This window comes from Crocuta crocuta, unplaced genomic scaffold (assembly GCF_008692635.1).
Source record: "Crocuta crocuta isolate KB4526 unplaced genomic scaffold, BGI_CrCroc_1.0 scaffold334, whole genome shotgun sequence".
NCBI lineage: Eukaryota > Metazoa > Chordata > Mammalia > Carnivora > Hyaenidae > Crocuta > Crocuta crocuta.
In genome coordinates this window covers 1,663,008-1,678,767 of record NW_027533260.1, presented here as the reverse complement: position 1 = coordinate 1,678,767, position 15,760 = coordinate 1,663,008, and the positions used below count along the sequence as shown (strand labels likewise).

Sequence of the window (15,760 nt, the reverse complement as noted above, 5' to 3'; positions counted from 1 at the left end):
GAGGACTAATGTGGAGCCCTGCGTGTACACAAAGGTGTAGCCGTTCACTAGTTGTTTATCCATAAACGTCAGCTCTGCACCTAGCCTGGGCCAAGCTGGGGACAGAGATGAGCCAGACAGGGGTTTCCCATGAACTGCCTGGCATATTCGGGCAAAGGGACCCAATCCAGAACGAAGTGTGCTCTAGGGGAGCAGCACTGGGCATTGTGGATGATAAGAGAAAGCCCCTAAACCACATCTGTGGAGGAAGTCCAGGAAGGCTTCCTTTGCGAAGGGCTTTTTGGGTAGGGTTTTGAAAGATGCATAGAAGTTCACCCTTAAAGCCATACTCCTCCCGTGGTTCCCCCCGCCCCAGATCCCTTAGGGAATGTAGAGTGAGGCCCTCATCCTTGAAGGGAAACAATACAAGGAGGCACACCCAGCTGTCAAGAGGACACCCTCAAAGTCCCCGCCTCTCTCTGTTCTGAAATTCTGTTCCCTGTTCTCCTCCCTCAATGAAAGGTCCAAGAGGGAGCAGGAGGTGACGGAGTTGAAGAAGGCTCTGGAGGAGGAAACGCGTGTTCACGAAGTGGCCGTGCAGGAGCTGAGGCAGCGCCACGGCCAGGCCCTGGGGGAGCTGGCCGAACAGCTGGAACAGGCCCGGAGGGTGGGTTGGGACAGGAATGGGGGCTTCTGAGGGGCTGGGGCAGGGGACGCCAGGAGCAGCCAAGGGGCCTCCTGCTGGTTCTCGGCTCGGCTCGTGTTTCTTTCCTCGTGTGTCCATGTCGTCCTTGTTTCATTTTTCACTCAACAAACATTGAGAAAATACCACGTTCTGGGGATGGTTCTGGGGACCCAGTAGCGGATCAAACAACCAATACTGCCTTCCATGGGGGAGCTCGCGTGTTAGCGGGAGAGGCAAAGACCGCACAATACGGATGCAGTCATGATACATACTGGGGCATTAAGTGCTATGGGAAAGCAATAAAGAAGGGGGCAGCAGAGTCGGGGGTCGGGGCTTGTGACTTCACATGGAGAGGCCGAGGAGCACATCTGAGTAGAAAACCGAGGGAGGTGAGGGGTAAGCCATCTGGCACCCGCATGGAAACGTGTTCCAGGCAGATGGAAGAGCCAGTGTAAAGGTCCTGAGGCAGGAATGTGTCTGGGGATTTAAGGACCAGTGAGGAGTTCCAGGCAGAGGAACAGCCAGGAGCCTGAAGCAGGAGTGTGCTTGGTCTGGTGGAGGGGGGGGAGGCATAACGTTCGCTGGTCTCTCTCCCTTGCCAGAGCAAAGGTACGTGGGAGAAGACCCGGATGGCCCTGGAGGCCGAAGTGTCTGAGCTCCGGGCGGAGCTGAGCAGCCTGCAGACCTCGCGGCAGGAGGGCGAACAGCGGCGGCGCCGCCTGGAGTCCCAGCTGCAGGAGGTGCAGGGCCGGGCTGGCGACGGGGAGCGGGCGCGAGCAGAGGCTGCGGAGAAGCTGCAGCGAGCCCAGGTGAGCAGCGGGCTGGCCGGGTCACCTCTCTGGGCTTCTCTTTCCCTCACAGCAGCCCTGTTGTCGCTGCAAACTCTTCCAACACAATCACGCAGGAGTAGCTAGTGTTTGATGAGCAATTACTGTATACCGGATATCCTGTATATTTCACTACATCTTTCTGGCTCTCCTTTGAAGGAAGTGATAATATTGTTCCCATTTTTCACACAAGGAAACTGAGGCTCAGGGAGGTGAAGCTGATTGTCTAAGACCCCACAGAGCCCAAACTTGAACCCAGGCATGCCTGACCCTGTCGCTCTTAACCCTACTATGACTCTCACCCTGCTAGAAGCCATAAACAATCCGTATTCTGATTAGGAAAGCCCAGTGTGAACGCGTGGAACTGTGTGGGGACAGTAGCATACCGCGACTGTTAGAAGAAGTGCAGGCTTTTTATTTCTAATGTTTATCTTTCTGAGAGAGAGAGAAACAGAGCATGAGCAGGGGAAGGAGACAGACAGAGAGGGAGACACAGAATCGAAAGCAGGCTCCAGGCTCCGAGCTGTCAGCACAGAGCCTGATGTGGGGCTCGAACCCACAAACCACAAGATCGACCTGAGCCAAAGTCGGACGCTTAACCAACTGAACCACCCAGGCACCCTTGGGAAGAGCGAATTTTAATTGTCCAGCTCCTCCAGGGGAAAACATTGTTCCAGCCTTTAGTTTCCAAATTAAAAGTAATGTGTTGGGATTAGGGTAAGAAATGAAGCTGCTATAACAAAGGCATCCCAGAATCCATCAACTTAAATAAAAGATGTGTGTCTTACGCTCTCGAAAAAGAGACTCAGGGCAGGCGGTGGAGGCCGGCAGGATACTATGCCCCACAAGGTCACTGAAGATCCAGGTTCCTTAGTCTTGTCATTTGACCATCCCTGAGAGCACTGTCCTCATCTTCAGAGTCGAATCTGGGTTATGGGCACATCTGGGGTCCTGCTTAGGAAGCAGGAAAGAGAGGAATTGACAAAATGTGCATACATTACTTTGCTTATATTTCATTGGTCACAACATAATCACATGACCGGCTAGCTGCAAAGAATGCTGGGACATGTAGTTTCCAGTTGATAGCCATGGTCCCACTCAGCGAAGAGTGGATTTGAGGGGATCTGCTAGGATCTGCCCCAAACAGAATCATGCCACCTAGTGGTCACTATACTAAACATTTTCCGTATCACACAAGTAAAGGTGATACCGCAAGTAGAGTTTGGTGGCTGATAGCAGGAGATCCAGGCAGCACTAGAAGTTTCTTCAGTGATGGAAAGGTCCTGTATTTGCATGACCCATGTGGCCACTAAACACTCAAAATGCAGCAACCACAGCTGAGGAGGTGGATTTTTACTTTAATTTTAGTTCTTAAATTTAAGTAGCCACGTACAGCCGGGGGCTACCATATTGGACAGTACAGCCCTAGCCATTCTGTCTGGCCCAGTCCCACTTCTGGTAGCTGTGTGGTCTTGGGCAAATTTCCTAACCTGTCTGTGCCTCAGTTGCCCTTTATGTGGCCTGGGCATAGTAATAGTTCCTACCTTATAGGTTTGGTGTATGAGATGAGTGCACTTCCTTCCCCTGGAGTGAGGCGAAGCTGAGGTGGGTCCGTTAGGCAGTCTGGTTTTATGACAGCAGAAAGTCTGGGGCGCCTGGCTGGCTCAGTCAGTAGAGCATGCGACTCTTGATCTCACTTGAGTCCCCTTGATCCCACTTGATCGTTCCAATTTTAGTACATGTGCTGCCGAAGCGAGCACGATCCCACTTGATCCCACTGGCTCTGCGGTGACAGCAGAGACTCTGCTTGGAACGAACTCTCTCCCTTTTCCTTGCTCAGTCACTCTCTCTCAAATTCTTTTTTTTAAATGTTTATTTTTGAGAGAGACAGAGACAGAGCGTGAGTAGGGGAGGGGCAGAGAGAGAGGGAGACAGAATCTGAAGCAGGATCCAGGCTCCGAGTTGTCAGCACAGAGCCTGACAACGGGGCTCGAGCCCACACCAACCGTGAGATTGTGACCTGAGTTGAAGTCGGACACTCAACCGACTGAGCCACCCAAGCACCCCAATAAATAAACTTTAAAAAAAGATTTTATAAATTTTACTTTTTTAGACTTTATTTATTTTGAGAGAGAGAATGAGCAGGGGAGGGGCAGAGAGAGAGGAGGACGGAGGACCCGAAGCAGGCTCTGCACTGACAGCAGCGAGCCCGATACGGGGCTAGAACTCATGAACTGTGAGCTCATGACCTGAGCCGAAATCAGACACTTAACCGATTGAGGCACCCAGGCGCCCCGAAGACTTTTTTTTTTTTTTAAGTAACCTCTACACCCAGCGTGGGGCTTGAACTCACAACCCCAAGATCAAGAGTCACGTGCTCCACTGACTGANTCTCACTGCTCCCCCCGCCCCCCCCCCCACACCTGCTGTTCTCCTTTGTGTCGCTTTACATTCCCTGTCCTGGGCATTTCACACCCGTGGGACCCTGCCATGCTTCTCCTTTTGGGTCTGGCTTCTCCCACGCAGCGTCACACCCTCAGGACCCGCCCGGGCTGCAGCACAGAACCGGCACCTGGTTCCTTGGTGCTGTCTGGTAACAGTCCGTCACCTGGATACACTCCGCTTCGTCTCCCCCGCGCCCCAGCCAGCAGACACTTGGGTTGTCCCCTCGTTTCGGGCCGTGGTGAACGGTGCCACTCTGAACATTCCGTACAGTTTTGCANGAACCCACGAACGGTGAGATCATGACCTGAGCCGAAGTTGGACGCTCAACCGACTGAGCCACCCAGCGCCCCGTCGCCAGGCTGTTTTCCACAGCAGCTGCCCCGTTGGCCGCCGCCACCAGCCCAGGGCGCTAGGGGCCTGAGGGGGAGGAGCGGCCGGGTGGAAGCCGCCACTGGAAGGTGTCCCTCCCCCGCAGGCTGAACTGGAGAACGTGTCTGGGGCCCTGAGTGAGGCCGAGTCCAGAGCCATCCGGCTGAGCAAGGAGTTGAGCAGCACGGAGGCCCAGCTTCACGACGCCCAGGTGAGCCGGTGCCCAACACCCGCCTCCCCCCGCCTCCCCAGCCTCCGCCCTCCCCTGACCGCCACCTCCCCTCCATCTGCAGGAGCTGCTGCAAGAGGAGACCAGGGCGAAGCTGGCCTTGGGGTCCCGGGTTCGAGGCCTGGAGGCCGAGGTGACCGGGCTGCGGGAGCAGCTGGAGGAGGAGGCGGTCGCCAGGGAGCGGGCGGGCCGCGAGCTGCAGACTGCCCAGGCCCAGGTGAGCAGCCCTGGAGGGAGGCCCCCATTCTCATCTCTGACTCCCCCCGGCCTTCATCCTGTCGGCGCAGAGCCCAGCCGACTCTGCCTCACCCCTGCTCCGTGTCCGCACAGCCCCAGCCCTGCTCAGGCCTGGTCCTCTGCCACCTGGATCCTCATCTGAGCCTCCCTCCCGGCCTCCCGTCTCTCCCCTTCCAGCGCATCCTCCACGCGGTCTTTTGGCCCCAGAGCTGCCCCCGCTTCTCCCCTGATCACAGTGCGCCCGGGACACAGCCCGGGCCTCAGCCCGGGGCCTCTCAGCCCTGCGTTTGCGGGGTTCGTCTCTCCCCTCCTTCCCCATCTCACACGACTAACCCTTTTCATTCTTCAGGACTTAACGGCAGCCTCTCCTGTTGCGGGAAGTCCCTACCCCCCACTCTGAGCTCCCGGGCCCTGGTTTCTCCTCATCCTCTTTACAGTCGCCTCAGGCTGCACCTGNTGGTGCTCCTTGAACGTGGGACCCTTTGGGAATTGATCTCGGCCCTCAGCATAGGCCCGCATGGAGCCTGACTATGGGAGGGCTCGAGAAATGCCCATTGAATGAATGAGTGATGAATGCCTGCCCATCAACACTCTTCTTCAATTGGCAGACACCTATACATACTTCAAGATCCATCTCAAATGCTCCCACCTCGGCGAAGCCTCTCTTGAATGTTCTAAACAGATTCTAAATTCCTCCTGTGGACTCCCGTGGCTCCCACGCCTCTTCTACCTTAGCCTCCACCACCTGACCCTGACGCTCAGCCTCCACCATCAGATTGGGGCTTCCCCAGGGTGGAGTCCAAGGCTGATTCATCTTCCGGGTCCCCGTGGGAATACTTGTAACCCCGTGGAGAAGTTGAGGTTCACACAACTCACAACCTCACCCCTCCTCCACGGCAGAGGAGCCAAGTGCAGCGAGGCATTTCCCTCTTCAGGCCTCAGTCTCCCTGCCCGGGAAATGGGGCACTACCTCAGTGGCAGCCACGCCTGGCACCCACCCACTGTCTCCCCCCACCTCCTCCCCGCAGCTCTCGGAGTGGCGGCGCCGCCAGGAGGAGGAGGCGGGCGCGCAGGAGGCCGGCACCCTGGCCGAGGCTGTGGGCCGGGCGAAGGCCGTGGAGAACGGGCTCCTGAACGGCGAGAACTCTATCCCCAACGGGACNGGGGTTTCAATTCCTGAATTGAGAGATCACGACCTGCGCCGAAGTCCAAGGTTCAACCGACTGAGCACCCAGGCTCCCCAGGATGCTTCTTTCTTCTAAGCCTCTGTAAAATGGGACTCCCATCCATCCTGATTTATGTCTCGTCCCAGAATAATTATTGGTAGTACCCACTTTTATTCCCCAGGGTACCCTGGAGGTGCACCGGAGGGTAAGAGGAGGAATAAATAAAATAACCCATCCTGCTTCTCCTGTTGACTCCCTTTGTGCCCCCATTTCGGCCTCAGTTTGCCCATCTAATGGGGGATAATCTTAAGCATCCGGCAGTGTGAGTGTGAAATAAAAATCACAGAAGCCCAGAGCATTAAGATCAGGCAACCCTGAGGTTCCAGTCCCAGCTGGCCCCTTCTGGCTGTGTGGCTTCGGCAAATTGCCCAACCTCTCTGGGCCTCAGTGTTCTTCATCTAGAAAATGGAGGAGTCATTCTTTTATCTTCATTTTTGAGAGATATTTCACTGGCTCTTGAAATCGAGGTAGACAGTTTATTCTTTCAGCGCTCTGAAGAGGTCATTCCGTTATCTGTGGCTTCCATCATTTCAGATGAAAAGTTAGCAATTTTTTAAAAATCCTGTGTCGTAGGAAATACGGTGTTTTTCTAGCTGGTTTAAATTTTTTCTCTTTATCTTTTGTTCTTAACAGTTTGGCTCTGACATATCCAGCTGTGGGCTTTTGTATTCTTCCATCTTTGGCTGTAGGTTTGTGTTTTTGGTCAAATGTGGATTTTTCAGCCATTATTTCTTTAATATTTTTCTGCCCCCATTCTCTCTCTCTCCTTTCCCTTCTTCCCAGACTCCAAATACACCTATTTTTGATTGCTTAATACTTTACCATTGAGGGGCACCTGGGTGGCTCAGTTGGTTAAGCGTCTGACTTTGGCTCAGGTCATGATCTCCTGGTTTGTGGGTTCGAGCCCCACGTCGGGCTCTGTGCTGACAGCACAGCCTGGAGCCTGCTTCGGATTCTGTGTCTCCCTCTCTCTCTGCCCCTCCCCTGCTCATGCTCTGTCTCTCTTTCTCAAAAATAAACATTAAAAAAAATACTGTGCCATTGATTATCAAGGGTCTATTTTCTTATTTCTCCTAGAATTTTATATAAATTCTTTTCATATCAATTTTTTTTCTGATTGGCTTCTTTCACTCAGAATTATTTTGAGATTTATCCACGCTTTCACATTGATTAATTAATTAATATTTCACTCCTCAGGGCGCCTGGCTGGCTCTGTTGGTAGAGCAGACGACTCTTGATCTCAGGGTCGTGAGTTCGAGCCCCACATAGGGCATAGAGATTCCTTAATTAAAAAACATTTTTTTTAAATCTTAAGATTTTAAATCTTAAATCTAAAGATTTTAAATCTTTAAATTTTAACATTTTAAAAAGTTTATTTTTGAGAGGAAGAGACAGAGAACACAGGCAGAGGAGGGGCAGAGAGAAAGTGAGACAGAGATCCTCAAGTAGGCTCTGTGCTGCTAGCTCAGAGCAAAGTCATGGGTCATGAGATCATGACCTGAGCTGAAACCAAGAGTCAAATATTTAACTGACTGAGCCACCCAGGTGCTCCCCCAAAATTTGTTTTAATAATAATCCCCACTTTTTTTTATATTGCTAACTATTACTCCTATATAGATAAACCACAGTTTGAAGACCTATTAACGTATTAATGAACATTTGAGTTGTTTCTAGCTTTTGACTATTGTGAATAAAACCTTAGTTTTTCTTGGGGTGCCTGAGTGGCTCAGTCCAACTCTTGATTTCAGCTCAGGTCATGATCTCAGGGTCATGGGATCGCACCCCACATTGGGCTCGGTGCTGAGCGTGTAGCCTGCTTAAGAGTCTCCCTCTGCCTCTCTGCCCTTCTCCACTGCTCACGCTCTCTAAAAAATAAAATAATAATAATTTTTTAAAATAATCTTTCTAATAGGATATAGCGGTGTGAATTCATGTTTCCCTAATGAGTAACGACATTGGGTATCTTTCTTGTGCTTTTTTGTCCTGCATACCTCTTTGGTGAAGTGTCTGTTCAAGTATTTTGCCCATTTTTAAAAATTGGGCTGTTTCTTTTGCTTTGTTTTGAGAGAGGGGGCATTGTTTCTTTTCTATTGAATTGTGAAAGTTCTCTATATATGGTGAATCCAAGTTCTTTACCAGATGTATTGCTTTGCAAGTATTTTCATCCAGTCTGTGGCTTATCTTTCTGCTTTCATAGAGTCTTTCAAAGAGCAACCGTTTTGAAATTTGATGAAGTTCAATTTATTAACTTGTCATTTTGTGGACTATACTTTTTAATGTTGTGCCTGAGGAGGGGTGCCTGGGTGGCTCAGTTGGTTAAGTGTCCGACTTCTGCTCAGGTCAGATCTCATGGTTCATGGGTTCGAGCCCCACATCAGGCTCTGTGCTGACAGCTCAGAGCCTGGAGCCTGTTTCTGATTCTGTGTCTTCCTCTCTCTCTGCCCCTCCCCCACTCATGCTCTGTCTCTGTCTCAAAACTAAATAAAAAAAAAAAAAAATGTTGTGCCTGAGGAAATACTGCCTGACACAAGGTCACAGAGGTTTCCTATGTTTTTTTCCCAGAGGTTTTCTTTATAGTTATATTTAGGTCTGTGATCCAGTTCGAGTTAATTGGTTTATATGGTGCTGTCATGGCTCCAGACTAATTTTTTATAAATGGCTATCAAATTGTTCGACCAGAATTGGGTGGAAAAGACTCTCTTTACTGACTTGTTTTTACATATTTATTAAAAATCAGGTAGTGTCAGCTCTCTAATTTTTTAAAAAATTGTGTTTGGGGGAGGGACAGAGAGAGAGAAAGAGACACAGAATCTGAAGCAGGTTCCAAGCGCTGAGCTGTCAGCACAGAGCCCAACACGGGGCTCAAACTCATGAACCAGGAGCTCATGACCTGAGCGGAAGTCGGACGCTTAACCAACTGAGCCACCCAGGCGCCCTCCAATTTTTTCTTCTTTTTCCAACTTGTTTCATTTCTTCTAGGTCTTTTACATTTCCACATCTGTTTTAGAATCTGTTTGTCAGTTTCTACACACAGAAGAAAAATCCTCCTGATTTGGGAGCGTGTGCAATCTATAGATTGATCTGGGAAGGACCAACATCCTCATAAATGCTCAGTTTTCTGGCCTAGGAATGTGGTCCATGTGTCCATTTGTTTCACTCTCCTTTCCTTCAGGAACATTTTTGTAGTTTCCTGTGTCCATCTTTTATATCTTTTGTCGAATTTTTTTCCAAGCGTTTCATATTGTTGATGCTATTTTCAGTGGTTCTGTTTTTATTTCTGTTTCTGATTGTTGCTATATAGAAATACAATTGATTTAGATATATTGATCTTGTATCCGACAGTTTATTAGTGAAACTCCCTGATGAGTGTCAGATTTTTTTATAAGCTCCATTGGATCCTCTACATTGGTGACCATATTTTCTGTGAATAAAGACAGTTTTACTTCTTCCTTTCCTTTTTCTTCCCCTTTCCTGTGGGACTCCAAATACCAGTGCATTTGACTGCTTGATGCTACCTCTCAGGTCACTAAAGCTCGGTTAATTTGCTTAGGATCTTTCTTACTTTATTTTTTTTTCTATCATGGTCATTTTTATCAGCCTTTTTTTTTTTAACATTTACTTATTTTTGAGAGAGAAAGAGAGTAGTGAAGGGGCAGAGAGAAAGGGGAAGCAGATGATCTGAAGCAGGCTCTACACTCACAGCATAAAGCCTGATGCAGGGCTCGAACTCACAGGCCATGAGACCACGACCTGAGCCAAAGTCAGAAACTTAACCCACTGAGGTACCCAGGTGCCCCTATATCGACCTGTTTTCAAGTTTACTGGTTTTCTCAGCATGTCCAGTCTGCTCTCAGTTTCCTCCAATGACTTGTTGATTTCAGATATGATGTTTTTCAGTCCTGGCCTTTCTAATTGTGTCTATTTTACTTTCAAAACCCTCCTGAAATAACCTTGGGTCTTTACCCACTGTATCCACCTGGTCCTGACATCTACTAAATGTAGTTAAAGCCTTCGCCGGTGATGAGCCCAGGGTGGAGGTCTCTTTCCACGGACTGATTCTTCTCTTGATTCTTGAGTCCTGTTTTCTGCCCTTTCGGCAGATCTTGCAATTTTTATTGTTGCTAATTTCTGTGTCTTAAAAAAAAAAAAAAAAAGCAAAGGCTGAAGTGCATTTTAAAAAATGATGTGCATGCTCTTGGTTTACCACTACCCCGGGAGGAAGAAACACCCTTTCTCTGTTGGGTTTCTAGAGTGAGGGGCTGGTCAGTTTGGTCCACTCAGGAGCTGGGCTGGGCTGGGCCACAGCTGCAACTTTAATCCCTCTACCTCCCTCTTGTGTCTCCGCGTTTGTCCGTCTGTCTGTCTGTCTCTTTCCTGGCCGCGCCCATCGCCCAGTCCGCTTGCTGGTACACTCCTTTCAGCTAATCTATTTCCTCCATCCCATCTCCCTCCACCCGGAAGCTCCTGGCAGAGGAGAAGGCGGCCGTACTGCGGGCGGTGGAGGAGCGTGAGCGGGTCGAGGCGGAGGGCCGGGAGCGCGAGGCTCGAACCCTGGCCCTGACCCGGGCACTGGAGGAGGAGCAGGAGGCGCGGGAGGAGCTGGAGCGGCAGAACCGGGCCCTGCGGGCGGAGATGGAGGCCCTGCTGAGCAGCAAGGACGACGTGGGCAAGAACGTGAGTTGCANGGGGGGGGGGGGGGGGGGGGGGGGGCAGCTGCGCACGCACCTCACGCTGGGGGACGCATACACACGTGTGTGCTCTCACACATGGGACATGGGGATACCAGCCATCAGCCACGTGTTCATGCCGAGCACAGACGGAAGGAGAGCCAGTGAGCAAACAGGTGCTCCCGGAACATACACTGAGGGAGCCTGGGGGGCTCAGCCGTTAAGCATCTGCTTCAGCCCAGGTCGTGATCTCACAGCTCGTGAGTTCGAGCCCCGCCTCGGGCTCTGTGCTGTCAGCTAGTCAGTGCAGAGCCCGCTTCGGATCCTTTGTCCCCTTCTCTCTCCGCCCCTCCCCCGCTCATGCTCTCTCTCTGAAAAAATAAAATACATAATTTTTAAATTAAATAAATAAATATCTTTATGGAGCAGCAACTAGGCCAGGCCCAGGGACACCAGCCACCTCTTCGTGGGCACACCGAATAAAGGCTTCATCTTCTCCACACCCTCCAGGGGTGATCTGGAGAGAACCCTTCACCCTGTGACCTGCCCTTGGCCTGCAGCCCCAGGGACACTAGAGCCAAAAATCCAGCTCATACTCGAACTACTTTGGGAAGCCTACCTTGTGGGAAATAGGAGATTGACAGGAGAAAGTTTCATTCCTTCCAGTAAAAGCAAAGCTGATTGGCTGGTGCCTAGCTGAGTAGGCGGGGAAACCAGCTGGCCCCTTCCAACGGCAGGAGGGAGACCCTGTCCCCCATGAGAATCTCCAGGAGGGTCACTGGGCAGTGAGGATAGCAGGTTTTGTCCCTGGCATAACAGAGAGGCCCTGACAGGTCAAGGGATGCTTCCCCAAGCCGAGGGGCATGGGGCGGGGGCGGAGTGGGGGAGGATCTGAGAATTCATAAGCCCAGATCTGCCCTCATACGGTGTTTGGGATTTTAATTTACAACTCCCCGGAGGGCCTGGGACACCCCCACACACACACGCTGAGAAAAAATCTCAGTAGACGGTGGGATGGCCCTCTCCTGGGGGGCCTGGCACAAATCATCACTTCACCCTGGGGCTACATGCCTTCAACCCCTGACCACACAGGAACCCCGAAGATCAAGCCTGAATGAAGTGAGCTCATAATGCAAAATCACAAAACCCGTGAGATGATAATCCACCATGAGTCAGTCAGCTGACCTAACACACACTTGACCTGGACTCTCATGGGCTTCACATAAGGCAACTTGCAATGAGAGGTTATTAATGAGATGTGTGAGGATGATTCAGATTGAGACACTTCATGAACTAGGTGTCCCGGAGATGAATGAATGAACAAACTGGGATGTGCACATAGACGTGCTGTCTCCCCCTTGTCCATCGAAGCTTCCCTCCCTCTGCCCTGGGCTGGATCTAGGATCCTGGCCTCCCCCTCCCTAGGGCCGCAGGCGCCCAGAGCTCACCCGCCCGTCCCCACCAGGTGCATGAGCTGGAGCGAGCCCGCCGGGTGGCAGAACAGACAGTCAGCGACCTGCGGACGCAGGTGACGGAGCTGGAGGATGAGCTGACCGCGGCCGAGGATGCTAAGCTGCGCCTGGAAGTGACCGTGCAGGCTCTCAAGGCCCAGCACGAGCGTGACCTGCAGGGCCGTGACGAGGCTGGCGAGGAGAGGCGGCGGCAGCTGGCCAAGCAGGTACAAGCCGGCCCGGCTGGGGGCTGCAGGCTGCAGGGTGCCCGTCCATCCCGCCCGGCGGGCCGTGGTGCCCACAGGCAGCAAGAGGGGCTGAAAGTCAAGCTCACCTACCTGTCGCTCAGTGCTTCCTCCCCAGGCCTTCCTGGTCCCCAGCCCGTTCAGCCACAGTAACCCACCAACCCACACACATCCCGGTGACGCGGGACATACCCGATCGGACATCAGCTACCAAACCATTCATCCAGCCACCTACCTCCCCGTCTACACAGCACCCACACACACACACCCCATCCCCACCAATCCACTTTCTCTCCTCCATCTGCCAAACTACCCCATTTCCGGCAACTTCCTCCCCTAGCCCACACCACCCCCAACCCCCCCAACCTGCCCATGTACTCAGGGACCAGCTACACCCCTTCACCCACGACCCTCCTCCCTCATCCATTTACTCATCTGGGTCTTCCCGTCGACTGCACAGGACTCATCCAGTCCAGGGATTTGGGCGGGGAGGGCGCGGGGAGTTGCAGGTCAACTCTGAGCATAGAAGGACCCTCTGGAGCTGGGCTGGAATGAGCTGGAGGGGAGAGATGAGGGCAGAAGAGGAGTCTGAGGCAAGAGTTGGGGGGGGAGCAGGGGGAGGAGGATGGGCCTAGAGCTGGGGCCCTNGGACTCCCCACAGCTGAGGGGTGCAGAGAGGGAGCGGGATGAGGAGCGCAAACAGCGCGCCCAGGCCGTGGCCGCGCGCAAGAAGCTGGAGGTTGAGCTGGAGGACTTGAAGGCCCAGAACGCGGCCGCCGCGCAGGGCAAGGAGGAAGCCGTGAAGCAGCTTCGCAAGATGCAGGTAGGGGTGGGGCTCGAGCCACCTGCGAGCCAGCCCGCTGTAGCTCCGCCCCCTCGGTCCCGCTGTAGCTCTGTAAGCTTCAAGCCCCAAAGACTTGCTTGCTGCTTTGCGTATTTATTTCCTTGACTTAAAATGTTTAGGTTTTAAGTCCATTTTCTTCATTCTATTTAATTTTTGAAATTGAAATGCCTTAGGGCTCCTCCCCTAATGTGAAAGTTATGTAGCTGGTTGTTTTTAAAAATTCCTTTTTGGCCAATGCCTGGCTGGTTCAGTGGGTAAAATATGCGACTCTGGATCTTGGGATCGTGAGGTCGATCCCCACGTTGGGAGTAGAGATTACTTACTTTTTTTTTTTTTTTTTTAATGATAATGATGTGTCGGTGTGCGTCCATCAGTTGTAACATCCCGCTTGGGCAGGGGGATGCTTCCGACGGGATTCTGTGCGGGTGCGGGCCAGGGGCTGTCTGGGCGATCTCGCTACCTTCTGCCTTGTGTCATCATGAACCTAAAACTGCTCTAAAAGAGTAAAGTCTAATTTTTAAAAATGTGTAGAACTGGAGTGTCTAATACAGTGAGTGCCAGCCCCATGCGGCTTGGACATCTAAGATGTGGGGCTGAAAGCCAAATCACATGCTGGGTTCTGAAGACTTAGTACCAAAAAAAAAAAAAAGAGGTAAAATACCCCAACAATTTTTATAGTGATTATTAATGGAAATAATAGGGGCGCCTGGGTGGGTCATTTGGTTGAGCCTCTGACTTTGGCTCAGGTTATGATCTCATGGTTCAGGTCATGACCTCACTGTTAGGGAGTTTGAGCCCTGCGTTGGGCTCTCTGATATCAGCAAGGAGCCNGAGCCCCACGTTGGACTGACAGCCAGCTTAGAGCCTGGAGCCTGTTTCAGATTCTGTGTGTGTCTCTCTCTCTAACGCTCCCTTGCTCTCTCTCTCTCTCTCACACACACACACACACACACACACTCTCTTTCTCTCTCTCAGAAATAAAACATTTTTAAAATTTTTAAAACAAATAAAAAATTAAATAAATGGATATATAACATTTTGGATATTTGAGGCTAAGTAAAAACACAGTGTTCAAACTGTAGTAATTTCACCTTTTTTTTTTTTTTACCTTTTTAATGTGGCCACTGGACAAGGTAAAACAGTGTATATCCTTGCAATGTCTTCCATTGGGCAGCATTGGGCTAGAAAGAGCCCCCCCAGAAAGGAAACATAGCCGACCATGTCTTCCCTGAGGGAAGCTGCCCGCACTGAAAAGCTGTTAATATCAAACAAGGACAGGGGCGCCTGGGTGGCTTAGTCGGTTAAGCGTCCGACTTTCGCTTAGGTCATGATCTCACGGTTCGTGGGTTCGAGCCCCGCGTCGGGCTCTGTGCTGACTGCCAGCTCAGAGCCTGGAGCCTGTTTCAGTCTGTGACACCCTCTCTCTCTGGCCCTCCCCTGCTCATGCTGTCTCTCTCTCTCCTAGAAATAAATAAAAAACATTAAAAAAATTAAAAAAAAATCAAACAAGGACTAATATTCACGACGGCGATGATAATTGTCCTGCTAGTACCAAGCCCAGTGCTGTCTTCACTGTCCTCTCTACGCAGTAGGTTATTATTTTTTAATGGCAGTGGACATTTGTGTTTTTTCCATAAGGGCCACTGAAAAGTCTGATGATGGCATCTTTACTCACTCAGTGGTGTGGCCGGGTAGCAAAGTGACTAGAAGTGTAAACCCTGGAGCCAGATGGCCTGGGTTCAAGTCCCGACTCTGCCACTTTAGAACCCTTGGCACCTTGCTGAACCTCTCTGTGCCTCAGTTGCTCCATCTGTACACCAGCCAGGAAACTAGTCCCCAGCAACTGGAGTTGTAGGATTGCGGGAGTCAGTATGTATGTACAACAGGGCCTGGCCCACGTCAGCGATCAGGAAGTGTGTCCCATCGTTATTATTGCATCAGACTCCAAATGCTACACCCATTTCAGGGTTACTTTAATTTTAAGGTATTATTTTTATTTATTTTTGGGAAAGAGCACGAGCAAGCGCAGTTGGGGCAGAGGGAAATGGAGACAGAATCTGAAACAGACTCCAGGCCCCTAGCTGTCTGCACAGAGCCCAACGCGGGGCTTAAACTCCCCAACTGCGAGAACATAACTGCAGCCAGAGTGGGAGGCTTAACCGCTTGAGCTACCCAGGCGCCCCTAAGTTGTTACTTTTTCAAACTGGACGTTGCTGAAGCCCAGAGAGGGGTAGGGGCTGGCCCAGGGTCACACAGCAAGCAGTTTTGTTCGCTCTCGGGGAACCCAGGAGCCCCCGCAGGGCTGAGGCGAGGTTAGGGACTCCCCGTGGTTCACGACCACGCTCGCTCGCTTCGTTCTGCCCAGGCCCAGATGAAGGAGCTGTGGCGGGAGGTGGAGGAGTCGCGCACTTCCCGGGAGGAAATCTTTTCCCAGAACCGAGAGAGTGACAAGCGCCTCAAGGCGCTGGAGGCGGAGGTGCTGCGGCTACAGGAGGTGAGGCCGGGATGGGCGTGGCCCTGGAATGGGGTGGTGGGCGGGGCCTGGGTGGGAGGCGG

At 51.7% G+C, this 15,760-nt stretch overlaps 1 protein-coding gene across 1 annotated transcript in view; it reads left to right on the top strand.

Annotated features, from left to right (window-relative positions):
* The window catches only part of MYH14 (myosin heavy chain 14), an 83,107-nt gene that overhangs the window by 58,292 nt on the left and 9,055 nt on the right, over nucleotides 1–15,760 (top strand). Inside the window, exons 31-39 of the mRNA XM_077747138.1 lie at nucleotides 502–646; nucleotides 1,267–1,473; nucleotides 4,412–4,516; nucleotides 4,599–4,751; nucleotides 5,800–5,937; nucleotides 10,459–10,671; nucleotides 12,130–12,342; nucleotides 13,022–13,183; nucleotides 15,570–15,703. Of these exons, the coding sequence (XP_077603264.1) occupies nucleotides 502–646; nucleotides 1,267–1,473; nucleotides 4,412–4,516; nucleotides 4,599–4,751; nucleotides 5,800–5,937; nucleotides 10,459–10,671; nucleotides 12,130–12,342; nucleotides 13,022–13,183; nucleotides 15,570–15,703 (1,470 nt within the window). The remainder of the gene's footprint in view (nucleotides 1–501; nucleotides 647–1,266; nucleotides 1,474–4,411; nucleotides 4,517–4,598; nucleotides 4,752–5,799; nucleotides 5,938–10,458; nucleotides 10,672–12,129; nucleotides 12,343–13,021; nucleotides 13,184–15,569; nucleotides 15,704–15,760) is intronic.